Here is a 25,196-nt window from a genome sequence, read left to right as displayed (position 1 = left end):
TGGATAGGCCAAGCTAAGCGGACCCGGGCCGAGCCGGGCTATACGGGCTCAAGCTTCGAAGAATTATAAACCACAACGGCCTAATCGGTGGTAAAACCCTAGCAACAAAATCTAGAGCTAGCATGGAAGAAGAGATGGATATGGTAGTGGAGAATTTCTCTTCCTCCTCGTCTTCTTCTCCGAAGCGTTTGGGTCTTCGGAACGCTATCCAGACGAACTTTGGCGACGATTACGTCTTCCAAATCGCGTCCAGGTAATGTGCAATCCCGACAAAGCTTTTATGTTGTTGAAATTTGATTTCTTTGATATTTGTATCAAGAATTTGGTTCTGTTTTCTTGTTAAAATATGCATCTTCATTAGGAAGAATGATTTGAACACTTTTTTCCCCCTTCAGTTAACTTAGGTTGATTGGTAAAAATTGTCTGTTTCTAGCTATAGGACATGTAGATTACATTGTAACCATATTAGGTGATTACTTTTTCTTGATAATTTAGTTGTATTTAAGTAGTTCCAAAAGTCATATAATGTTATTTGGGAAGTATAAACGTCATGTTCAATAAAATATGTCAATATGCAGTGCCACTGACTTATAATTGGGAAATTTAAGTGTTAAACTTACATCAGATGAAAAAATTTGCTATTGAGATATAGATTAACTAAATTATATGACAAGTGGAATGTGGTATTTGACACACTACACAGCCCTTTTCGAATGAATTACATCTTGTTGCAAAACATGCATAGTGACTTTGCTGCATTAGACAAAGAATTTCTAGATAATTATCCCTTGAGATAATTCGTATTTAATGCTTTCTTGTGGGTTAGGCCTTCGCTACATCTTTTGAGGGATTATTATATTTAATATGTAGTATTTTTGTTTCATCATTCATGGAATTAGTTGTTGGATTCTCACTGTATCTTGCACTTTATTTTATATGCCATTGTCACAATTTGATCTATTTTAGATCTTAGTGGTGGGATTCTCACTAGTACTTGAAATTGTACCGGTTGTGTTACTACTACTTTCCACGCACTTCACATCTGAATTTTGTTTTATTGTACAAAGCCAGGAGATCTCATCATTGGCAGTTTCCTTATCAACGAACACCATCAAATGTTATTCTCCAGAAACTGGACAGTACTTTGGGGAATGCAGAGGACATAGTGAAACAATACATGAAATTTCTTTTTCAGCTCCATCATCAGCTCATGTGATATGTTCCTGCTCTTCTGATGGCACGATTAGGGCATGGGACACAAGAAGCTTTAAGCAGGTTTGATATGTTACACTGTAGATCTTTGTTTTTTAAACAAGTTAAGGCTATATTTAGGAAAATGGAGAAGTGTCAAGGGAATTCAGGTTATTAGTTGACCTACTAAATGTCTGACAATCCGATTGATAGGAGCCCCGATATCTATTTTAGCATGTGATTTCTAGAGTAGGTGATATTGCATAGCCCGTACAAGATTTATGTGATCCGTCTTTTTTTTTTTTTGTGTGGCATCCATGCTTGTATTTATTTGTTTGTGGATTATGTGGTTCTGACAAACTTGTAAGTGTGGGATTAGGCTGTACGATGATGTTATAAGAATATAGAGATACAACTGTGGATAAATTTTCTGAGGAGTATCAAGGGGTTATATGCTCATACTGAATTACTTGTCTGATTTGCTCTCTATGAGACTATGAGGCCAATAAGAGAAGATGTTTATATATATGTATATATATATATATATATATATAAAAGAAATGACACTAAGCCCTCGTATATAATATATTTTGATGCAGAAGATGTTGAATTTAGATAATGTTGGGCTTTAGAAGAATATATCTAGTGCTGTTTTAAAATGCAAGACTTCTCCTGCATCTATCTTTCTAAAATAGTATCCGTCATATCAGATATAGTATGTGAATGTCACATAATAATGCCATGGTAATTAATGTGCATCTGTTTCTGATTGCTCCTATCATTCATATATCTCTTATTCATGTGATCCCATTATTAGTATGTCAGCACTAGTTCGCATAATTTGCATTACTAAGACAACCTTGCTAGTTCCTATTGCTATGTGATGGATATGTGCTATGAACCATGGATATATTTTGGATGCATTTGCTAGAGTTCTCCAATGTCTCCTAACTTCCTTTTTCCTTATTTATGCACTTATGACCAGATTTCCTTGTTAAAAGCTGGTTCCTCCCAAGAAATATTTAGCTTTTCTTTTGGTGGATCAAGTGGTAACCTACTTGCTGGTGGTTCCAATGCTCAGGTAAATGCTCTGTCTATCACTATTTTATGGTGGCGAGATATTTATTATTTTACTAGTATATTTTAATTTGGAATTTTGAGGGGTTCCTACTTCAGTACTTTATAATTCAAAAGCCACCAAAAAGGTACTTCCTTGTAATTTCTCTGAAGAAAAGGATTTGAGTCATCATTCCTTGAATTTATCATGATAGTGTATGTGGGAAAACAGAAAATGGAAACAATATAAAAAAAAGTTGTAATTTATTTTGTTTTGTTTTGTTTTGCATGGTCAAATTGCTGATATCTGTGGTCTGTTTAAATGGTTTTCCACTTGTTGATTTAGAGGGTTATATGAGCAAGGAAATGCTGCTTAACCAATTCTTTTGAGTTTTGACATATTTATTATATTCATCTCGTATGATTGAATTCCATGTGATTGTTAGGTACCTTGGTTGCTTGTAGGTTCTATTCTGGGACTGGAGAAATGGAAAGCAAGTGGCATGCTTGGAGGAGTCCCATATAGATGACGTGACACAAGTATCATTCTACATACTTCTACGGATAGTTTACATATATCGCATTTCTGCTTTGTCGAACTGTCAAAGTATGTTAAACTATACAGGCACTCATTTTGGTAAAAGAATAAGGAAAAAGAAAACACTAAAATATCTAATTTACTCTGTCATTGTTGTTGAAGTAATCTGTACTACCACAGATGCATTTGATGTTATAGATATACTCTTGGATCCTGATTTACTAACTTATTTATTTATTGTAGTTAACACACCATATTTTGTATCATTTCACGGCATTAAATCTTGTTATCCTGGTTATTAGGTAAGATTTGTCCCAAGTCAACAAAGTAAACTTATTTCTTCTTCTGTTGATGGGCTATTGTGTCTTTTTGACGCTGTCGGAGACATCAATGATGATAATCATTTGTTATCGGTAAGTAGTCACTCTATGTTTTGCAACTTTTCTGCTTTATAATTATTGCAATGCCAGAGTTATATATAACAGTGTTTATTCTGAACTGATAATATAATATTATAAATCAGGGCGGCAATCAGTATATCTATTATCATTTTCCTGCTAATCCATTATACTGCTATTGTCATTTTAGATACTTGTTGATCATCTTGAGAACAAGAAGGGATCAATTGAACTGTTTCTGAGGCTTGATGTGGATACTCTGGACAACAAGTCATGCAATCCTAGAATAGCGTATTAAGTTATTAACGATGAGATCCATCATGCCTCTGTTGTCTGTCTTCTATCCAACTTCTTGGCTTGCTTCTGGCTCAAAGCTGAATATTGGTGGTCTCCTGGCTACTACCTTTCTGTTTTGGTAGGGCAACCAGAAAAGGGCTGAAATCAAATTTCTCGCTGGTTTAGAATTTCACGGTACCTGAAAGTTAATGATGTAAGGAAGGCTGGGGGAACAGGAAAAAAAAGGAATAGAGAACTTGTCACCTGTGTCTAGATGACCAATCTGAATGTGTAAAATGTTAGCAGTTCAGTTTGGACTAGAGAACATGTTGTGGCTTATATGCCTCCACATGTGTATATGTGGAGGCAGATCCTGTGGGACATGATTTCATAGGTCTAATTAATATTTGAGTTGATTTATTGTTATAGGCAACTACAGTTTGGTTTTTTTTCCGAATTATATCTTTTTATTTCTCTCATTTTATCAGTCTAATTGTAATGCTTAAGAACTAATATCCTGAAGTTTACATTAGTGAAGTTTTGCTTAACTCACGAGATGAATTGATGGTATAGAAAAGTTTTTGCATGGTGAAGAATCTATATTTGAAAGCTCTGTGGTTTTGCAGGTGATGAATGTGGGAACTTCAATTGGAAAAATAGGTTTTCATGGAAATATGAATGAGAAGCTTTGGTGTCTGACACATATTGAAACTATAAGGTAACTTTTATGCTCATTGTTGACGTACACAAAAGTATAAGAATAGATTGGTCACCATTATCCTTTCTGCTGATGCTTTTATCTCAGATGGTATTTTTATAATTTAGTTGCACTCTTCTAAGCTTGTAATTTTGAATTGAGTACATCTATTGGTTAGTTCTAAGAAGGATAAGAGCTCTATTTATTTTATACAATGTGTGATTATTCGTCTTGCAGCATTTGGGATTGGAATGATGCACGGAGTGAAGTCATCTTTGAAGACGCTCGTTCCATGGCTTCTGATAGATGGAATCTTGATCATGTACGTTTAGATAGGTTTCTTAGGATTAGTATTAATTCATCCTTCTATCTCTAAAGGCTTTATTGGATTTTTCTTGTGAGTAGCTGACAGCAAGTTCTGGTACAAATCTACTTCCTTTATATTTCATCTTTGTTTAAAAAAAGAAAATTAAAAAGTATAATGAATGAGACTATTTCTTATTCTCAAGTTTATTGCGGATAATGACAAGCTTTTGCAGTGTTGTTCGTGGGATTATTTTTGGGGGGTCTTCTGTTTCTCATGCTTAAGTTGTTGCGAATTTACATCTAGCTTCTCTAATTTGTTGACTCCAGTGATAGTAGTTATGTTTTACTGGGGAGTAATAGGGAATAATAGTTTGTTGGTGATATGACAGGTGGATTATTTTGTTGATTGTCACTATTCTGTTGCTGATGATCGTCTATGGGTGATTGGTGGCACAAGCTCAGGAACACTAGGCTACTTCCCTGTTAGTCTCGCAGGGATTGGGTCTGCAGAAGCTACACTTGAAGGTGGTCATGCAGGAGTTGTGAGAACTGTATTACCTGCTTCTAGCGTTCATGGTGGCAGCCTCTTGCAAAATAAGGGTATTTTTGGATGGACTGGAGGTGAGGATGGTCGTTTGTGCTGCTGGTTATCCGATGAATCATCAGAGGCCAATCGCTCATGGATTTCAAGTGCCCTCGTCATGAAGTCACAGAAAGGTCGAATTAAAGTACGACATCATCCTTACTGAATGTACCAAAGGGAACATTTTCTATGCTCAAAAGATCATCGGTCAAAGTTTGTTCATTTTTAGCAAATATTTTTTGATGTTTTCTTGCTTGAGTCTTGGCAAAGGCATCATCCTCCTCTCTTCCTGGATCTGTAACTTGTTTCAGAACTCAACACTGTTTATATGCTGCTTGGATATACGAACAATTGTAATTTAGTGATTTCTGCAGCGGCTCAAGTTCCTGTGGAGAGTCACACTCTCCAGAAGTCAATCATGGTTGTAAAAGTTTATTTACGAGTTAAATTATTTTTATTTTTATTTTCTGGTGGAATAGTTGAGCGATCTGTCTGGAGCTGTAGCTGTAGACAGGTCCAACTGTTTTTAGATGTCATATGATCTCTCGAAAGTGCTTTTGTTCATTCATTGCATTTAAATAAAGACCGCAAAGAAGAAAAAGTTTCCAAGCAGATCTCATGCTGTTTATTGAGTAGAGATGGGTTTCTATCCTATGCTTCCATTGAACTAATGCAAGCTAAAGAATTCACTGGACAACGGCAATTTATGTGAAATAAGTAATATAACGTAGGCAACTTGTAGAAAACGGAAAAGCACCAGTAACTTTGTTTCAAGAAAACTGAATTATTATTGCGACAATGTGCAGAAGATTAACATCTTTTGTATACAATGTGGTATAGTAATTAATCAAGCACAAGACACCCAATGCCTACTGCCTAATCTTCTAATTATTCCTCAGAATACACGGAGAAGAAAATAATCACCCCTCAGCTTAGATGGCACAAAATCTCCTATGAATTTGTTGCTAAAGAAATGGAGTAACAGGGGACGGTTCTTCAAGAAAGCTAGAGAGCCTCTAACCTGATGGTCGAGGAGATTCATCGTAGCCCTTCCCTTTGCTTCGTAACATGTCTCCAAAGCCGCTTCTCATAATACGGCGGAACCTTGTGTCGTCTTGTACAGCCTGTGGACTTGGTTGTGAGGGTGGAACGAGCTCATTTGGTTCGCCACTCTCTTTCTTACCTAGGAGGCCGCTTTCGCCAAAAAAGCTGCTTACTGAGGATGCAATGCCGAGGTGGGCTCCCATCACTTTACTGATGCTTTCAAATGCACTACCTGACCTTTCCTTTAGGATGACTTCCAATGCCTCCTTGTGTGCAGGATCTAGAGCATCTGGGTCTCTTAACAAGTTCTGAATGGAAGGTAAGAGAAAATCTCGAATGCTGGTCGCAGGAAGATCTGCACCAAATAATTATAGAGCAGAAAATAACGATAAGAATGTGTTAGCATGTACCAGAAATCCAATATACAGTGAAAAGTTCCACCATTATAAGGAACCAGATGCTCATTAGTCATAAGCATATAGATAGATAAACATCTTATTGCTCTGTCATGTTCTTGCAACTTTGTCTAGAAAATTTAAGCTCATTTAGATGTGTTGATGAGTATACACAGGGCACTCCATGCAGCCCCAAGGATTCAATCAGGTTGGAATATGAGATCTTCAAACTGATCCCCTTCCGATGCTACTGATATTTGTTGCTCTTTGTTTCAGCTGAATGGTTCGACAAAACCTCATCCAAGATACTTATTTTTCACTTTAGCTTTTGTTGGTCATTGTATAAGATCCCAACGAGCTCCCTTGATCCTAGCTAAGCTGGTTCAGTTAAAAGTTATAAATATGTCCGAAAACAAGTACGAGCAATAAGACAGAGAAAGAGAGGAAAAAGGAGCAAAAAGAGAAGATAAATGATGGAGAGAAAATTAGATAAGGGAATAGGGGATAAGATCACATGGAATCACCTGGGATAATCCCGGGAAATGCTTCACAAAAAGAATATTAATAGAAGAAGCTCCACAAGATTAAGGGAAGAAGCTCCATAAGAAAATTTCTTTACATATTTTTGGACTCAACTGACAAAATAGAAGGTTAATCTAAGAGATTAAATTTAAAGTTCTCTAATCAAATTTGACCTTAGTAACACAATTGACATCTCATGTGGATAAAAGTCAGCATCAATTACTTTTGTGCTTTTTCAAGGTTGATAATTAAAGTAAGAATAATCAAGCAAGTGCATATATTAACTGAACTAATGTGTAAGAAGACAACAGAAAGAGGTTTATAGGCCTAGTCAATATAAAGGCAAACCTGTAGCATCTAGAGCACGGATTGCTTCGCAAAATGTATTTGCTCTATCACGTTGACGTATATCATTTCCATGAGATGGCATGCTGGAAAGCTGCAATATCTTTGATAAAAGATGTATGAAATGTAAAGGAGGAAACAAAAGATACAGAAGATCTGTTAAAAAGGAAAGTCACAAAAATCGTATGGACTATTGAGGATATATTCCCGGAGCCCATCTGTTGTATGTGGCACGGCTACCGCCAGTGCTTTAACAACAGAGACAGTAGCTTCATGTGATCCATCTTCAAGAAAAGCATCCATCTGTATTCGTATCTTATCAATGATCTGAAATACAAATTATTCAGTTAGTGCGACTTTAGGAGATAATGTGAAGAGCACACCAATGTAACCTGTCAAGTACCATGTCATTCTTGAAATACTGAGCAACAGATCCAAATGCATCTATACTTGCATATTTGACATTTAAATTTTGATCCGAACCGAGAGTAACTAGAGCAGGCAAAACATGAGTTGATGCAACTTTGGCATCAATATATGGCACCTATATTTTGAAAAAGAAAAAGGATATGACCATGTGAAGTATAAAAGTAAAAAAAGACAGGTTAGTAACAAGTAATATCAAACATACAAGAACTTTCAATAGAGTTGCAGCATTGGTCTTCATGTTCACATCAGAGCTCACAACCATCTCCCATAAAATATTAAATATGATTCCATGATGCTCTTCAAATGTGCTGCATTATACAAAACCAGTCTCAGACAGCAGAGAGAAAAATTGCCAGTAAGAAACATATACATCTTTAGATATGATTGCTCATTAAAATGACACCAACCAAAGGAAGCGGATTGCATCAATGAGCTCAGCAGTGTGATACACTGACCAAGAACCTTCTCTCGTTGTGTTTTGGTTCAATACTTTTCTCAAGTAGTTGGATAACTTCTCCTGACTTGTAGGAGAACCTAAAATACCAGATAACAGTAATGGAAGGACACACATGATTGCAAGTCTATCTGACACAGCAGTTTTAGGTCTCAAGCCTGCAATGAGCAGCACTATCAATATTGCAAATGAAATTAATATACTAAAATTTGTCTCTAGCATTATGCAAATTAATACCTTTTATTCGGGACTGAATGGCCAAAGGAAAGAATGTAAAATCAGCACTATCGCTATCTCCAACTGCTACAAGAAATACAGGTAGCATTATGTGCTCCACATAATCTCTCCCATAGCGTCGTGATACATCCAAAAGGTACTGATACACAATAATGGAACAAAAGATGATCAGGTGGACCTCTTGTTGTAGTACATGGAAAAATAACTACACAATAAGTACTAGTTTTAAAAATTCACCTTCGTGATTCGGATTCTTATATTGTCCTCCTTTTGAGGTAAGAAGCAGGCAAGTTGAATCAAATCAGGAAGACAGTCAATGTGCATCCACTCAAAAGTAGTCCATTCCGTATGACCCCTATCCAAGTTAGGTATTTAGTTCTATTGCATGCAAGAAATAGCTTATTCTATAATGATACATTTTATTCCCACTATCAAATAGTTAAAACTACTGAAAGATTTGTCAGCTGATGAAAAGAGCTCACATTGCATATAGCTGAAGCAAGGATGTAGAGAATCCAAAATTTTCTTGACTTGGGCTTGAAAGAGATTCCACCGCAGAAGTAAAAGGGCAGGTTTCAATAACTTTCTGATGTATAAAGGGAAGCAACTCTGTCAACATCCGCAGAAGGACATCAATGTTCCAGCGCTCTCGTTCACCCAAAACACGAAGATGAGAATCTACTGAACCTTCAACCCCTGAAAGAGGTGGACACCGCTGACAATGAAAATGTGTATCAGCAGGTAGGTATAGACATTCTTTATGAAATAATTAATACATATTGCTTAGAAAGAGTACATACTTGAGCAGAGCCTAAGATGTGGGACAATAGGACCCTCAGAATATGATCCAATTTATCTCCCCATTTTATTACTGCTGGAATAAGAACCTTAAGGGTAGTATCAACAACCACTCCTGAAGGATCGCAGACCAACTGGAACATCAGCTCCTCAACCTATCAGAAAAAGAGTTTCACTTCAGAGAAATCTTCTGAGAAGTCGTATTATCTTACATCAGGGAGTAATTCTCCTAGCCATCCCTGAAGCCATATGTTCTAGCCTGTCATATAGCTTACATTTCAGCCAATTCTGTGAAGTCAATTTTCTGCTCCATGATTGCCTCTGAGCATTAGTGAGGCTGACCTTAAAATATTTATCCATATTTGGGAAGAGCGGAAGCAGCAGCGCCAGGTTATGAGCCGCAGCCTCTCGCACAACTGTTGCAGCATCTTCAATAAGTTGTTGCACAATAGATAGAATGAGAGAATCCCGAATCTCAGGACGAACATATTCTGCAAGCTCTCCGCAAGATTGGGCAACAAGCAGCCTACGCTCCTCATAGTTGTGATTTATCTAGAGGCCAATAAACTCATTTTTGTAAAACATGTAATTAACAACTTTAAATAAACCAAGTAGTTTTGAGTCTTTTGACATTGCAGCACACCTGTTCCCAGCACTGTGGGAGCAACTCTGTTTCAGTCCTCATCTCTCCGACGTTCTTAGCTAGGCTTACACAAGCCTGGCATGAAAAAATTCAAAAAAACAAAGTGTTTTTTAAGGATCTGGCTCTGCAGCAGAGCTTATATGCATGCATACAACACTAAGAAGGCAGTAGTTGTTGCAACATATCTTGCTGTGTACAAGAACTTACATCCATTATAATACGTCTTTGTTGTTCATCTGGTCGTTTTATAAGATTAAACAGAGTGTTTGTTAAGGAATCCCTCACATTGCTATTTGGATGCCGTTCAATAGCACACATAATTAATGGAAGAAGTTCCTGCAGCCAAAAGCAACCTTGTTATAAAAGGTTATATTTATAGAAAGCAAGACACAAGAAAGGAAATGGATTCCAGATTAGGACCTCACGGTGATTGATCAGTACATAGGGCACAATCTTAGGCAAAGCATCTGAAAGTATCTGGATAGCCTCCAAAGCCTGTTACAAATAAGTACCAGTTAATATAAAATTAAAGTAAAAAAAAAGTGAACAAATTAGTGTCGAAAGCAACATATTGGCAGCAACTCACTATATTATCAGAGGATTTTTCCTTCTTGGGGCTCTCTAATTTCTGGATGGATCCTCTGTCTTCAGATAATGATACAAAAATGTGGTTATTGGACTTCTCTTGATTCTCAGCACTATTATTACCATTGCATGAAATTGTTGATGAAGAAAGAACTGTACTGCTAGATTTCAGTATGCCGCCTTCAGGCAAAAGATGATCGGCATTCTCAGAAACAGAGCCAGAAGCTACCTCAACTGAATTAGACATTTCCTGTACTTCATTAATCTCAACAACTTTTTCCTCAGGTTCTACATTATCAGTCAGACATATCATAGACTCCATATAAGTTGCGATGGAATTCATTCTCTGTAAGTTCTCATTTTCATTATGCAACAATTTTAGCTCTTCCTTAGAGTAATCGACATCAATTGACTTGATGTTTATACTTTCTCCACTTCCCCACCCTTTGCTAGTTCTATCCCCTTCTATATGCATCTTTAGAGAAGTAATTTCAGCTCTGCAGTCATTAAGCTCCTTTCTCTGAATATCCAGTGACTGCTTCAGATTTTGAACCTTTAAGATGGGACAAAGTTAGAAACTCTACAGAATTAACTATTTTGGCAGCAAGATTATATTATGTAAGAACTACCAGAAGCTCCCTATCTTTTAAATCCTTGTGCGTAGCCTCCAAAGACTTTGATAGAACTGCAATTTGGCCATCAGCCAATTCCTTGCTTTTGAGCAAGGTGTTATTTTCATTAACAATCCTCTCGTTCTCCTTCAACAGTGATTCATTTTCTCGAAGAAGTGATATCTTTTCCTGCAACACGACAGTGGTCAGCCATACCATATATTAACAAATACTCGAGTACACATATATATGTATTTGAAAGGAGGGATAAAGGAAGTTCGGATAGGTTGACACTTGACAGTAGTCAATGTGGGACTAAATAACTATGGAAAAAGAAAAATTGAGAGGTTTTTTAAGCCTTCGAACTGTGGTCTTAAAAACTGTTCAGCATGAGCGTGTGTCAATTTGTCAAGCTAAATGAAGTGTTATGTGCAATTATCACTACATCTATAAAGTAGTTAATCTTAGCTAAGCATGAATGAACCATGGCAAGCTAGAGCTTGGCTTGTTTAATAAGCTAGCGAGCTGCCGAGCTCCAATTTGAGCTGTAAATGAGGAGAGCTCAAGCAGCTCATGAATTGGCAAGCATCTGCATAAAATGCAATTCCCAATACATCTCGGCTTGTTTGATATCCCTATATGGTGGCAAGCCTTAAGATCACATTGAGTAGTGCCCTACATAAATTTAACAGATATTTGTAACTCATGGAAGTGAATCCCAGAAAGTTTTAAGCTTAAAATAACACTATAGTAAATGAAAGAAAATTACTCATATCAATATCTATGCCAAATACTAAAGATCATTGTAAATATAGTTTATAAATGAAGAGAGATTAAAACGCCACAAAAAATTCAACCTTGTTATCTGGGATAAGTTCAATAACTACCTCAGCAGCCTCTGAGGTGGACGAAAGGTACTGATAATAATAGCGACGCAATGCATCAGAGACACAGGCTGAACTGCTTGGCCAGATGTCCAGGTTCTGGTCAGTAACCTGCAGTACAAAATGATGAGGCATTCCTAATGACCAGCTCACAAAACTTAAGATACTCAACATGCCCTCTATAGACATATAAACATTACAAATGAATCTCAATCTAATTATTTACTGATTACAAGCAGCTAAAACTTTAAAATAGCTCAAGGTTCTTCTTATCGGATGCTCAGAAGAGGGCTTTCCCTTCACCAGTTAACATCTTTTTCCAAAATATGTCTTTGACAAGCAAGTTCCAAATTTTAATTTGAGTTATATACCCACCTAAAACTGAAACCTCCTAACATATGTTTGAACAGAGCAAATAAAGTCCTTAGCTTTTATGCATGTGACACTATGAAGTAAATCTACTTCTATCTGAAGCTTGTTCCTTGATATATTAACTTCCAAAAACAATATTTACCAGCTCGCATTTCTGCACGAGTGGCACAAACTATGGTTAGTGAGGCAACTACAAACACCTAATATTTCCCTCCAGTTCATCAATCTGACAAGATCATATAATAATTCAGTATACTTTACATTAGATGGAATCTTCAGGATCTACAACTGCAAGAAAACTTAAGTTTTTCCCATGGAAGAGCATGTAATACAAAAAGTAAGTCTTACATATTCCACATTTCACATGTCATAGTCTTTTCCAAAAAAAACTGACATTTGACTTTATGAACAACTAATCACTTTAGTTCAGCATATGTTACTTAGAGAAGATTCTTCATCACTAAGTCAATCATGGGTAACACAACATACCTCCTCAATAAATGTCATGGCTGTAAGTCTGTACCCAGCAAAAAGCAAATATTCCTTCACAGCGCAATTTAGATCTTTACGTTCGTTGTCCTTTAATGGGCCTAAAGATGAAAGAGCAGTCTCCCTTCTAGATTGTTGGCTTCTAGACCCATCAACTATTAATGCATCTGAAATAGATGATGAGCCAACATGGAAGAATGGTATGAAGGTAACTTCAAAGAAACCCACAACGATGCTACTTCAAGTAACTTTGAATCAGAACATCTAGAACATAATATTACAATATGAACTCATATCCGGTGAAAAGAGGAATAACATAACTAGCAAACAAACAATTCCTACACATCCAATGGAATAGAAACATGCTTGTGAAGTAAAGGACTGAGTGGGCTCCGTCTGCACAATACATCATGGTAGCTACTCTGCATATCACTGATACCTAATATTATAGTACTTTATGTCAGGCTACTTCTGAAGTGACAAAGGTCCATTTATTTGAAACAAATGTATAGAATTCAAAAGAGGCACTCTACACTTGTCAGCTTGAGTTGATTTGGATTTTAAAATCTAAATTAGTCCATAAATGGTTCAAACATGTCTAAACTCATTAGTACTGAATAGTACTACAGGCAACCTTGGTGCTCTACTGACATAACTAAAATGGAGACATAATTAGTAAAGCTGTGAGGATGCCAATACAGTATTGCAACCCGGAGGCATATTTATGTACCGGGATGCTAAAAAACATATGTAAAATATGTTATTTTAAGACATTTAGAGCTGCGGAAACAGATTGTCAAGCTTTTGTGTTTGAGAAAATCAGATTGCTCATCTATTTTTGTAAAAGCTGGTTCATTTTAGCTATATTAAAAACAAAATATATTGGAAATGAAAGGATAAGCATGAATCAATGAGCAACAATCTGCATAAAATGAGAAGTAGGCGCACTGCTGATTGATGCACACTTCATGTATTTTATCACCATAATTCACAATATATCAATATGGCCAAACTGAAAAAAAGATCAATAAGGAAGAACATACCATTTAATTTATCAGGGGATATTTCTTTTCGGTTTTGTAGCTCCGACTTCAGTCTGGACAGATCTTCTTGTGCTAGCCGAAGCTCATATTGCGCAAGTGCCAATTTTTCTTCTTTTGATACTTTTTCTTCTAGCAAACTTTGTGGATCTGCAACTGGAAAAACACAGAAAGAAGAAATTATAATCCATGGAATAATATCAAAATCTGAAGATTTGAAATAAAATGCAGTAAGACTAACTTAATTCAGATCGGAGTTTAGAACTTTTCAAATTCAGCATTTCTGAACTAAATGTCCATTTGAAGTCATACTCATGCACCAAAACGCAAGATATTTGAAGCCACAAAGAACAATGTGACGTGAGATGAATACCTCGTAGGGAGTTGAAACGGGCGATGAGGTCCGGCGGGAAGAGCGCGGGATCGGAGAAGAACTGGCGGAGGCGGATGGCGTGGTCGTGGCGGCCATCTTCGATGAGCTCGTGGAGGAGCTCGAAGGCCGTGAGGTGATACTTCTCCTCCAATAGGAAGTTGACAACACAGTTGCAAAGAGACGACCAACGATCCCCTTCCGCAGCCGCCGCCGATCGCGACGACGACGAAGCCATCGCCACCTCGGATTCTTCTTCTCTTCTTTCGTCACAAATTGCCTTCGATCTCGCCGGATCCCAGATCGGATCTGGAAGGGGGAAATTTCTCGGGTTGGGAATGGGGACGTGGAGGTTTTGAGGTGTTCAAACGATTAATTGATCGTCTTCATCACCGGATGTAGGAACTTAATTAACTTTACTACGTGGCGTCTGAAAATGGATTTAAATAAATTCCTGCGATTAGGAATGCAGACGATCTCTTGTAAGCGAAGGAAGGAGAAAAGAAAGGTCAAATACACGTGGCGTCCCTTCTGGTTGGTCCGGGGAGTTACGTGCCAGCTCGGCGGTCGCAAGCCAAAAGGCACGTGTTTCTCACGTGGTTAGGATGGAATTTAGGACCATAGGAAGAAAATTCAACCGAAAAACTCGGTAAAAAATCGATAAAAAAATTAACTGATTCAAAACTTTCACCTTCACATTCAGAATGCTGGTAAAATTATGATGGATATGAAATTTAAATGTAAATTTTATTTGACATATATAAGATTTGATTATAGATAAAAAGGAAAAACTGATTCAATATATATATATATATATATATATATATCTGATAATTAAAATGTAAACAAGTATATACAAATCTAGCTAATTAAATCCGATTTTATGTACGATTTTAATTTGACTCAATTTAAATCCGAAATGATCATACTAAATGTTGATAGGATTAGCATGAAGTTCGAGCTCAAATCTGAACCAAACTCAAGCTCGAGTCCGTTCGTCGTTTCGCAAAACTTTATACAGCATTGCGATTTGCGGCATAGAGACCATCGAGATCGAGTTGGAGGCGTGCGCGCGCGAGAGAGAGAGTGGAGATTTTTATCTCTATCCTTGGATCTCTTGGAAGATTTCGTCTTCAACTCCTCTCTTGTTCGAATCTTCCATCTCTTTCGCTCGGAGAGGTGTTTCGATTCCAAAGAAGGGCTTGCGCTCCTCCATCTCCTTTACCATTCTCTGATGGATTTGGATCTATGGATCTCGAAGGTGAAGGAAGGGCAGCACCTCACGGAAGACGAGCTCCAGCTCCTCTGCGAATACGTAAGCTCTCTCTCTCTCTCTCACCTCCTTTTATTGTACGAAGGAGTTCCATTTTGGTTCGAGTTTAGGGTTTGGTTCCTATCTAGGGTTTCCGTGTCCGGGCGTTTGATAATAGTTTTGGAATGGAAGGGATGCTACTCGATAAACTTAAGATGGTCGTGCAAGAATGGGGAGAGAAATTAAACTTTCGAATAATATCAAAGAGAAAAAAAGTGAGTTAAATGGCTCCGAGGCATGCATTTGCTTCGTAGGGGCACGGAAAGGGATGTATACCGTGATCATCAAACTTGATATCTTGTTTGTGTTATTGGGTATGCTGTACTGAGGAGGTTTAAAGAAATGGGTATATGATTGTACATTTTTTCACTAACCAGCAATCTATTGTTTCTAAAATAGAGTGTCTTCTTTTCAATATGGTTGATCTTATGTTCGCCTGATTGGAACAAAGATATAGTAGGAGCGTTGGCACTGTATCAGTGTCCACCTACGGTATTATACTGTACCTTCTGTCAGATTGTTATGTCGGATTTGATGAAACACTAAAAATGAACTTTTACAATTGCTATTCAATGCCATTTCTCTTTTGTATTTGGAGAAAGCTCCATATAAGAATTAATGAACTTTTACAATTGCTATTAACCTGACACTATTGATGGTTACTCTGGTAGCAAGTGAAACTCTGGTCTGCATTGACATAATGCTCATTTTGATCCAAAGAATGAAGTATATTATGGATAGAAACACTGTCACTATTGTTATTGGCTAGGATTATTTCCTCTGATGGTCTGGTACTGAACCGATGCCATTGTTGGCTACACGTCTCCCTAAAACTTTTTTTGGGAAGCATGATGATGGGAAATACTGTGATAGCGTGATTATCCTTATTTCTTTGAACTCATTATTTGTAACCCCTTTCAGGTGAAGGAGATTCTTATTGAGGAGTCAAATGTTCAGCCTGTCAATAGCCCTGTGACTGTTTGTGGTGATATCCATGGTCAATTTCATGATTTAATGAAACTCTTCCAGACTGGTGGGCATGTTCCAGAAACAAATTATATTTTTATGGTGAGCTTTAAGCTTTATGAAATAATTGCAATGCCTCTAGTAAATTGGATTTCCTGTATACTTTTCATATTTTTGTCTAATAGTAACTCTATGCCAGGGTGATTTTGTAGATCGTGGTTATAACAGTTTGGAGGTTTTTACAATTCTTTTGCTTCTAAAAGCCAGGTATTTCTTCTTCAGATAATATTTGTGCTTCATCCAAATATTTCAAGGAATTATTAAGGGGTGCCTGCTCTTAAGGCTCCTAAGTCAATATCTTGACTTCTCTAAGGAGCAGGTTCTCCACTTGAGATGAAATACACTTTCATGTCCTATTTGGGACCTTCTACTAAAAAGTCAAAACTTAGTGTTGTTTAATTTATCTGCCAAATACATTTTTTGTTATTTTTGTGAAATACACTTTCATGTCCTATTTGGGACCTTCGTTTGCTTAAGGATTATCTTTTCTTTATTCGATATTAGATAATACTATTCTAGATTAGAAAAGAGATATCAAATTATCAAATTATCCCTACGTTAGATTATAAACATTTTTCAAATTATTATGTGCACAAGTCCGATTACAATTTTATCATTGATTTGATTAAAGTTATTTTAAAATCTTGTATCCTCCTCTCTCCTCTCTTCTACCACCCACTTATCTTGTTACATACTTACAGGTATGCAATGTATACCTATAAGTATGCATTGCATACCAATAATAAATAAAAACATTTTAACTTAAATGTTAAATCGATGATATTTGAGTTAATTTTTACTTCTTATTTGTTTTTATCTCAACTTTATGTCATATGAAAGGTAATTTTCCACCACTATTCTAGACAAGTAAACATTAGAACACACCACTCTAGATTGATTAAAAATTTAAAGGTACAATTTTAGGGGTACAAATCTAGAATAACTATTCTATATTTTTTCCTTAATCTCAAAGCAATCAAGGCCCAAGTGTCTGGCTGTTTGTTTGTTCATGCAGGAACTTCTTTTTCAAGAAATAAATTGTGTCAGGAATTTCAAGTTGGATAACCTACAAACCAGAGTACAATATTATATTTAATTTATAATTTCTTTTTGGCACAATTCACCGGTGCCGAATATGAGCCACCAGACCATCTTCCCATGAAAAGTTTGTTTGGAATATAGAAGGTGGCTTGTAAATGGCAGGTATTCATTAACCAATAAGTTTTAAATGGGTTATGTATAATTTATCGAATGTTGTTTTAACCAAGACATAAGTGTGTGGCTATTTCTGAGGTTGTGTAGAAAGTTCCGCTTCAAAAGAAAAAAAACATATCTTTTGTCATCTTCTGAATTTGGGCCTTTTTCCCTCAAACAGTCTACACATTTCTTTCCTTGAAAACAGTAATAAGATTGTTTGAGTAATGCAAAATGCATCTCCACTTATTTAATGCAACTGATTAAGTGCATACGGACTAGTTTGTCTTTGTTAGTGTCATGTATGTTGTTAACCTTGTTGTGGCGTTTGTGTTTGCTTTTACTTAGGTACCCTGCAAATATAACCCTTTTGCGTGGAAATCATGAAAGCAGGCAGTTGACCCAGGTATGCTCTTGCTTCCTATTGTTGAAAGTGAGCTTTGTGTAACTTTCTAGTTAATGACTTAGTTATTGCTATATTCACAATTTCCATTCGTGTTGCAAAGTTGTAAGATCAAAGTTTCTCATCGCGGATGGCATGTCCTTAAACAATTTGTTAGGTTTTCTTTTATTGATCTGGATGGCAAGTTTGATTTGTTGAACAAACACTTAATTCAAAGTCTCATGCAGCCGCTAAAGTGGAAGTGGCTGTCCATGGTTTCCCTTGAGATGTGTCACTACTAACTTTTCTTGTGTGGGATATTTTGAGAGTTTGGTTTTTATCTGAATTCTGATCCTTTTGTTCAGAATTTCTTCATTCATACCAAACCACTGTGTCATTGCCCAACCAGTGGATTCTCCATGATTGTAGAGGGGAGATCCATTATAAGGTTGCCGGATTCTTGTTGAGAGGGTTGAAACTTGTAATACGGCTGAGGTGGAAAGGGTAATTTTAGCTGATTGGTTTACAAGGTGAGAACTTTATTTAGGAGACTCGCGTGGTACTCTTTAGAATCTGAAATGGAGACAGTGATTGTACTCTCAGGAGCTTTCTATGTAACTTGGCATCGTTTGTATATATTTACATGTAGCAAACAAGTCCAATTACTCTGGACTCATCTGAGTGGTTTCATACTTCCATTTTAATTAGTCCTTTGATTTTTTTTATTCTATATTTTCTACTTCTCTAGGGTATTAACAATCTAAACTTTGCTAGACGCAGATTATATGAACATAGTAGTGTTGTAAATGCTTCTTAATGTGATTACAAGGCCTAGAGATCAGCTGTTTTGGAAGGAGCGCCTCTAACTTCATCTGATACAATTACTATGTAGCTTAAGTAATGCTACGGGCAGTCATTTGGATTTTCCTAACTAAATGATCGGCACCCCTTTCTATTGTTGAAATGTGCTAGCTTCCTTATATTATATCTGATGATTGTTATGTAATTCTTTCAGGTGTACGGCTTTTATGATGAGTGCCAGAGGAAGTATGGAAATGCCAATGCTTGGCGGTATTGCACAGATGTTTTTGACTACCTTACTCTGTCAGCCATTATAGATGGAACCGTGAGCAATTATGATTTATGACACACCTAAATTACTTTATCAAGTTCCTTTCCCAATATTAATCTTTCCATCATAATGTTTGTGGATTATAGGTGCTCTGTGTGCATGGAGGTTTATCTCCTGATATACGCACAATTGATCAGGTAATTGTTTCCTCGACGTTTCAGTCAAACATTACATCTTCATGGTAGATACTTGAGACCTCTCTCTATTTCCTTGCATCCTTTATTCTGTAGTCTGAGCATGTTACATTTTTATTTTGCTATTGAATATTTTCACATCAATGGTAGGAAGGGGAATCTCATAACTAGTTTCAACTTGTTATGAGAAGGAAAATTTCTCTAGTTAATCATTTGATCTTAAATTCTTAATGAATCATAATTTGAATGAGTACAAGCGTGGCCCCATCTGATGGTTGATGTGAGAATGTATGTGCATTCATTGATTTTTGTTGATATGTCATAGTTCGGATATCTTTTACTGCTGTTATATTCATGTTGACAGGAAATAATTATTATTGTTAAAGTTGGCAAGATTGTTTGCATGACTGATTTATTATTTCTACAGTTTTTTTATTCCAGTTCAGTTGTGTGAGTTAATAAAATATCCTGACAGATTTCTATGCATCTTACTTCATATATTCTTGTCTGCGGACAGATCCGGATTATTGATCGCAACTGTGAAATTCCTCATGAGGGTCCCTTTTGTGATCTCATGTGGAGTGATCCTGAAGAGATTGAAACATGGGCTGTTAGTCCCCGTGGAGCAGGTTGGCTCTTTGGGTCCAGAGTGACAGCCGAGGTATGTGAATGGACACAGTTTCTGATTTGGGTTCAGTCTACTACCAGCTGCTTCTTATTAAAGATGACACCATTCCCGTGCAGTTCAATCATATAAACGACCTCGATCTAGTTTGTCGTGCTCACCAGCTTGTCCAGGAAGGTCTAAAGTACATGTTTCAAGACAAAGGCCTTGTTACTGTGAGTTTAAGTTTACACAAGCTGCTCCTCACTAAATGCATTCTCTTTTCCTGCTTGCATGTAATGATATTTTCATTTTTCAAGTTACTCAAGCTTTCTATGCTTATTTATTTAACTTTGCTTGTCCAGGTATGGTCTGCGCCGAATTACTGTTATAGGTGTGGAAACGTAGCTTCTATATTGAGCTTCAATGAGAACATGGTACGCCCTTGGCTCTTTCCTGCAAACTCTTGCCTCTTGCCTCTTAGAATTTGATATGGATCAGGAGCATATCTAGGTGGAAAAATCTATATCCATGGGCATTGGCATTTAGTCTCCAATTTTCTCTTACCTCTCATTTTGTACATACAATGAACAGTATAACTGAAATTCCGTCAATATTTGACAGGAGAGAGAGGTGAAGTTCTTCACTGAAACCGAGGAGAACAACCAGATGAGGGGGCCTAGGACTGGAGTCCCCTACTTCCTTTGACTGACGGAATAATTTCTATTGTCTTCCTTTCCACTCTTTTACGGCAATGTTTCCCTGCCTTGTAGATTTTATACCCCTGTATATCAGGATCTTTATGACCATTATTGTTCTATTTATTTTTAATGGTTTCTTCCCCTCTTAACGATGTTATCTCTCAATTCATTCTCTGGCTTTAGGATATCTGAGAGCAGCCTGCTACGTAGGATGGATCTTGTTCAGCTTCTTATTGGAATTCCTCTTCCCCATTCTATGCTTTTCATTACGTAAAGTCAAAAAGTATTTCTGGTTTGTATGTTTTGTGGAAAAGTAAATTAGATCAGCTTGAAAAAGTAGCACCGGTAAATCTGAGATTTTTTATTATTATTTTTTTTTTGAGAATTTTTTTATATGCTTCTCGTTTCTCCTATGGACACGTGGACAAGCTTGTTGCCTCTCCCAGGATGGAGCCCACGTGGCAATGACTTGGACAGGGAGGTTCTTGGCCACATCCAAAGAGACGTGCCCCCCTCATTGGCCAGTCATGGAGTTGTATCTTTCGTTCAATATCAGAGTGCTTCTCATATGCAACTTGTGATCTTAATTCCTACGTGGTTGTATTTTACAATTAACTAGCTAAACTTAACAAACATGGCAATATTACACCCATTCTTTGTCCCAAGAAATCAACAATATTTGGGTGGATTTTTATAGCAGGGATGTCATATAACTACATGAGCTAGTTTTTTAAACTGAGCTGATTTGTTCTATTCCTATCATAGATAAAATGGTCCCATTTTGTAATTGTCTTTGTACTAAATGACATTTATCCAAACACTTAAAAAGAGACAAGAAAGTTATACTGAGTTAGACTTTGATGGGCATAAGAGATTAAGATTTAAGTCATATATTTGTGTGGCAATGCTTCTCCTGCATATGTGCAAAGAAGATAGCCTTGGATTTATTAGTACGCCAAACAAAAACAAAGCCTTCATCTATTGAACAAGAAAGGAGCCGGCTTTTTGCCCCATCTCAATGGGCAATGGACTCATTACTAGCAAGGTAGCCTTCTGAATTCTGACAAGTTATCATCATCACAAGGCCTCTCTCAGGTTTGTAAATTTCTCCTTTTGATCTTTATCCTCCAAATTTCCTTTTCATAGTTCTTCAACTTATCTTGTTCTCTGATGCACTCTTTCGTTCACCTCTGGTAGATATTTCCTTTTGCTCAAATGGATAGGACAAAGACTGAGAGTGCAGAAGGAATTGGATCTGTGAAGGCTGCAATTAGCTTCTATGGTGAGAGAATAAATGGAAGGAAGCCAGAGAACTACAAGGCCCAAGTTCCACTCCATGAGGTTCTTTTTCTCATTCTTTCTTGTGAATTTTCCACTGTTTTATTCGATTAAGATTGGGTGACGATTGAACTATCGATGATGAATTCATTCCGATAGGTTTCTTCGCCTTCAAAAACCGGAGAACTCCACCTTGCTAAGATGGACAAAGGAAGGCTACACGAGACCAAGAGCTCTGCAGAGAAGGAGAAAGCCTATGCTGAATCTGAACTGCTCGAGGCCAGGAACATGGCTAAAGAACTCGCCCGCCAAATCGAGGAGACTAACGCAAGAGCAAGAGAGCGGAGATCAGAGCTTCAGGCAATGAAGAAGCCAGGGAGAGGCAAAAAAGAGCGAGAAGAGGCGAGCGACCGTCAGCATGCAGAAGTGATTCAAGAATTGGATGCAGTGAAGAAAGAGCTGAGCAAGATGAAACTTGATTTATTATCTGCTTTAGAAGCTAAGTCGAAAGCTGAGAAGGAAATCGAAGTCGCAAGCTCGAAACTCCAGTCCTATTCACTATCAGCAGAAGAGCTTAAGATGGAGATAGAGGATGCTAACGAGGAGCATGTCCTGGTGGAGCTTGCTAGGATTGAAGCCGAACGCGAATGCCGTGACATAGAAGCTCAGAGGGCGTCTGAGGCTGATCAATTTGCGAAGGACATAGAGGCTGCCAAGAAGAGGATTAAGCATCTGCAAAGAGAAAGTAATCACGCAAAGGAGCTTGAGATGAAGCTCACGGTGACCAACTCGGATGTAGATGTATTGCAAACTCAAATGGTGTTGGTTCGAGCAATGGAGAGGAATCAAAGCATTAAGAGAAGTGAAGAGGATTCAGATGGCAGGTCAAGGTTGCAGTCAGCGGAGGCTGAACTGAAGGAAGCGAAGAAGGAATTGGCGTCAATCAAGAGAGATGGATTTCAAATCATGGCTTCTATGGATTTGATAAGGATGGAGTTGATGCCAATTACCGAGGAAACCAATCGATTGAATAAGCTCGAAAAGAAGGCAGACTCTAACGTGCAGCATCTCAACTCCAAGCTTCTGAAAGCCAAGTCAAAGCTGGAAACAGCATCAAGGGCTGATGGAAGAGCGAAAGCAATAGTCTCAAATCTGTCAGTGGCTTTGCAGCAACTGCATACAGAAATCGAATCAGTCAAGAAGGAGAAAGAGATGATCGAAGACGAAACAAGTAAAATCAGAGCGGAAACTGATAAGATGGTCGAGATCAGCTCATCAGAGGAAAGATTGCAAGCTGCTGTCCAAGATCTTGAAGCAGTGAAAGCATCAGAAGCTTTTGCATTAAAGAAGTTAAAGAGCATTTCAGTTAGAACCCTGAAAGATAGAGCTAATAATTCAACTCCAGGCAGCTCATCTGTTACTATTTCAAAGTCAGAATACGAGTATCTAAGCCGCGGTGCGACGGCCGCGCAATTGGTTGCAGACAAGAAGGTGGCAGCATCTGAAGCATGGGTTGAAGCACTGAAGGCTGCGGAGAAAGAGATAATAATGAGAACTGAATTTGCTGAGAAGGAGATCAAAATTCTTAGGGAGATGGAAGAAGAAACGATTCGCGAGATGGAGAGGTCTTTGGCTGCTCAGAATGCAACAGAAGAGGAGCTGCTAAATTGGAGACAGAATGTGGGGGAGGTTTGTAAGCTGCAACGTGGTATGATAGCTCCAAGGAAATCATTGAAAGAGAATGGAATTCCAGTAGCATCAAGAAGGATAAGTATGAGGAGGATATCAGCTTCATCAGTAACACGAAATGCTCGGTCGCCGTCGTTTACTATCAAGAGGAGAAGGAAAGTGATGCCCAATTTAGTCAAGTTTCTGAAAGGTCGACAAGTTACGACGCTAAAGTGAAGCTTGTTCTCTTGCAAATTCTTCTTCCTTTTGTTCCTCATCATTCATTTAATGTGTTCAAAACTTGGTAAGCATATCCAATGGCAAGTTAGTTTAGAGGATGTAATAGACCATGATCTTGTTCATGTCATTGCACATTAATATACCTGCATATGACCTTTGTGATTGCTGTCACTTGTGTGGAATACTTCTAGAAATAAGAATTAGCAATATCTATTAGGGACTCTCCTCAATGAAGATTATTTGAAAGTTAACATCTTTCTCCTTCATCTACTAAATCCTATATAAATCTAAATTGCAACTCAGAAGATTTTTTTACCCAGCCTTGTAACTTTTATGACAAGTCCTTCTGTAATCTTAGTGCTGATGTCCTAGAGAGCCTTGCCATATTTGATTATGCTCTAACCACTACATATTATTAGGAATGACAAAGAGTATCTGTTAAATTTTGAATGAAAAGTTAATTTGAACATCTTGTAGTTTAAGTATATAGCATTAATAAAGCTATAACTTTGAATACAGCACCATCTTTTTAACTGTTGAGAGTTCATATATGTGTGTGTGAGTGAGAGAAAAGAGAGCAATAGATTAAGTCCTTCAAGGTAAGCCTGCAGCACTTTGGAGATGCTACAGTTTGGAATAAAGTCCTCAAGGCTGGGCTTGGTCAAGTATAAATATTCCAGGTCACAAAGTTCTTTGAAAATTGCCCACTACTCACCCCCAATCACATGCCCCTCCTTAGGTGCTCTCAAATTACTCATCTCAATGTCTTGGTCTTGGAGAGGTGACACCTAGCAGACATCTCTTCCAAGAAAAATACAAACATCAAAAGAAATCTTTATACCAGTGAAACAATTTCACCACATCAAAGCAAAAAGCTTCCTGCTCCACCTCATAAAAAAAATGGCAGAGAATCCAATTAATCCATGAGAAAGAAGATGATATTCTATCCAAAAAAAAAAAAATTGAGATGCTAAAGTTCAGCAATGTACACCAAAACAGCAGACACAAGACCCACAATGTAATTTTCATTTTATTCTTCTGTTGCTATTCTATAACCATATTTGTCAGGTAATGATTCTTCAGACAAGCTGAAATCATATTGTGGGATAGATAAGTGATAGAAGCTTAGCTGGATGCCTCTCATTTCCTGCAAACTATAGTTCCTTTTAATTCTTCTATTCCCTTTCTCTAAGGACTTTTGGGGGGAGGGGGGGTCCTCTGCTCCTCTCTTTCTAAAAGCTTCTCTTGTTCATCTGTACAAC

The 25,196-nt window shown here is 37.4% G+C and overlaps 4 protein-coding genes across 6 annotated transcripts; 3 read left to right on the top strand and 1 right to left on the bottom strand.

The window, feature by feature from the left end:
• The first annotated feature begins 72 nt into the window (after positions 1-72).
• LOC140788162 (WD repeat-containing protein GTS1) lies at positions 73-5,508 on the top strand. Its single transcript, XM_073137304.1, has 8 exons — positions 73-253; positions 1,068-1,275; positions 2,177-2,272; positions 2,713-2,787; positions 3,088-3,198; positions 4,086-4,177; positions 4,394-4,478; positions 4,852-5,508. The coding sequence occupies exons 1-8, from the start codon at positions 123-125 to the stop codon at positions 5,209-5,211; spliced, it is 1,158 nt and encodes a 385-aa protein (XP_072993405.1). The 5' UTR covers positions 73-122; the 3' UTR covers positions 5,212-5,508.
• A 301-nt stretch (positions 5,509-5,809) lies between these two features.
• LOC140788159 (uncharacterized) lies at positions 5,810-14,651 on the bottom strand. Of its 3 annotated transcripts, none has more exons than XM_073137299.1 (20): positions 14,267-14,651; positions 13,897-14,049; positions 12,854-13,020; positions 11,966-12,103; positions 11,127-11,297; positions 10,499-11,050; positions 10,333-10,407; positions 10,120-10,248; positions 9,913-9,987; positions 9,612-9,821; positions 9,272-9,424; positions 8,954-9,186; positions 8,709-8,826; positions 8,472-8,610; positions 8,188-8,392; positions 7,983-8,088; positions 7,755-7,895; positions 7,555-7,678; positions 7,355-7,468; positions 5,810-6,444 (listed from the first exon to the last, which is right to left on the bottom strand). In XM_073137299.1, exons 1-20 carry the CDS (start codon positions 14,499-14,501, stop codon positions 6,062-6,064), a joined length of 3,621 nt encoding a protein of 1,206 aa, XP_072993400.1. In that variant the 5' UTR covers positions 14,502-14,651; the 3' UTR covers positions 5,810-6,061. The 3 variants fall into 3 exon arrangements, with proteins under 3 accessions (XP_072993400.1, XP_072993402.1, XP_072993401.1); XM_073137301.1 differs by having other exon boundaries at positions 11,996-12,103; XM_073137300.1 differs by having other exon boundaries at positions 12,854-13,008.
• Positions 14,652-15,227: 576 nt separating this feature from the next.
• LOC140788908 (phytochrome-associated serine/threonine-protein phosphatase) lies at positions 15,228-21,000 on the top strand. The gene is made up of 10 exons (XM_073138432.1): positions 15,228-15,578; positions 16,497-16,643; positions 16,741-16,808; positions 18,144-18,201; positions 19,193-19,303; positions 19,396-19,446; positions 19,961-20,104; positions 20,188-20,283; positions 20,413-20,484; positions 20,672-21,000. Exons 1-10 carry the CDS (start codon positions 15,498-15,500, stop codon positions 20,753-20,755), a joined length of 912 nt encoding a protein of 303 aa, XP_072994533.1. The 5' UTR covers positions 15,228-15,497; the 3' UTR covers positions 20,756-21,000.
• A 669-nt stretch (positions 21,001-21,669) lies between these two features.
• On the top strand, positions 21,670-24,147 carry LOC140788907 (protein PLASTID MOVEMENT IMPAIRED 2). Its single transcript, XM_073138431.1, has 3 exons — positions 21,670-21,843; positions 21,946-22,089; positions 22,186-24,147. The coding sequence occupies exons 2-3, from the start codon at positions 21,964-21,966 to the stop codon at positions 23,929-23,931; spliced, it is 1,872 nt and encodes a 623-aa protein (XP_072994532.1). The 5' UTR covers positions 21,670-21,843; positions 21,946-21,963; the 3' UTR covers positions 23,932-24,147.
• The last annotated feature ends 1,049 nt before the right edge of the window (positions 24,148-25,196 follow it).

This window comes from Typha latifolia, chromosome 5 (assembly GCF_019914945.1).
Source record: "Typha latifolia isolate L0001 chromosome 5, TyphaL0001v2, whole genome shotgun sequence".
In the NCBI taxonomy this organism is placed as follows: domain Eukaryota; kingdom Viridiplantae; phylum Streptophyta; class Magnoliopsida; order Poales; family Typhaceae; genus Typha; species Typha latifolia.
The sequence above is the reverse complement of the archived record's forward strand: the minus strand, read 5'-3'. Positions and strand labels throughout refer to the sequence as shown.

Bases quoted from the DNA above. Each gene is read 5' to 3' on its own strand.
- LOC140788162 (XM_073137304.1), top strand. From the start codon at position 123: ATGGAAGAAGAGATGGATATGGTAGTGGAGAATTTCTCTTCCTCCTCG. The intron at 254-1,067 runs GTAATGTGCAAT...TATTGTACAAAG, and splicing joins GTCTTCCAAATCGCGTCCAG to CCAGGAGATCTCATCATTGG. The intron at 1,276-2,176 runs GTTTGATATGTT...ACTTATGACCAG, and splicing joins ACACAAGAAGCTTTAAGCAG to ATTTCCTTGTTAAAAGCTGG.
- LOC140788159 (XM_073137299.1), bottom strand. From the start codon at position 14,501: ATGGCTTCGTCGTCGTCGCGATCGGCGGCGGCTGCGGAAGGGGATCGT. The intron at 13,021-13,896 runs GTATGTTCTTCC...CATCTATTTCAG, and splicing joins ATCCCCTGATAAATTAAATG to ATGCATTAATAGTTGATGGG. The intron at 11,298-11,965 runs GTTGAATTTTTT...GTCGTGTTGCAG, and splicing joins AACTTATCCCAGATAACAAG to GAAAAGATATCACTTCTTCG.
- LOC140788908 (XM_073138432.1), top strand. From the start codon at position 15,498: ATGGATTTGGATCTATGGATCTCGAAGGTGAAGGAAGGGCAGCACCTC. The intron at 16,809-18,143 runs GTATTTCTTCTT...GCTTTTACTTAG, and splicing joins CTTTTGCTTCTAAAAGCCAG to GTACCCTGCAAATATAACCC. The intron at 19,447-19,960 runs GTAATTGTTTCC...GTCTGCGGACAG, and splicing joins ATATACGCACAATTGATCAG to ATCCGGATTATTGATCGCAA.
- LOC140788907 (XM_073138431.1), top strand. From the start codon at position 21,964: ATGGATAGGACAAAGACTGAGAGTGCAGAAGGAATTGGATCTGTGAAG. The intron at 22,090-22,185 runs GTTCTTTTTCTC...TCATTCCGATAG, and splicing joins CCCAAGTTCCACTCCATGAG to GTTTCTTCGCCTTCAAAAAC.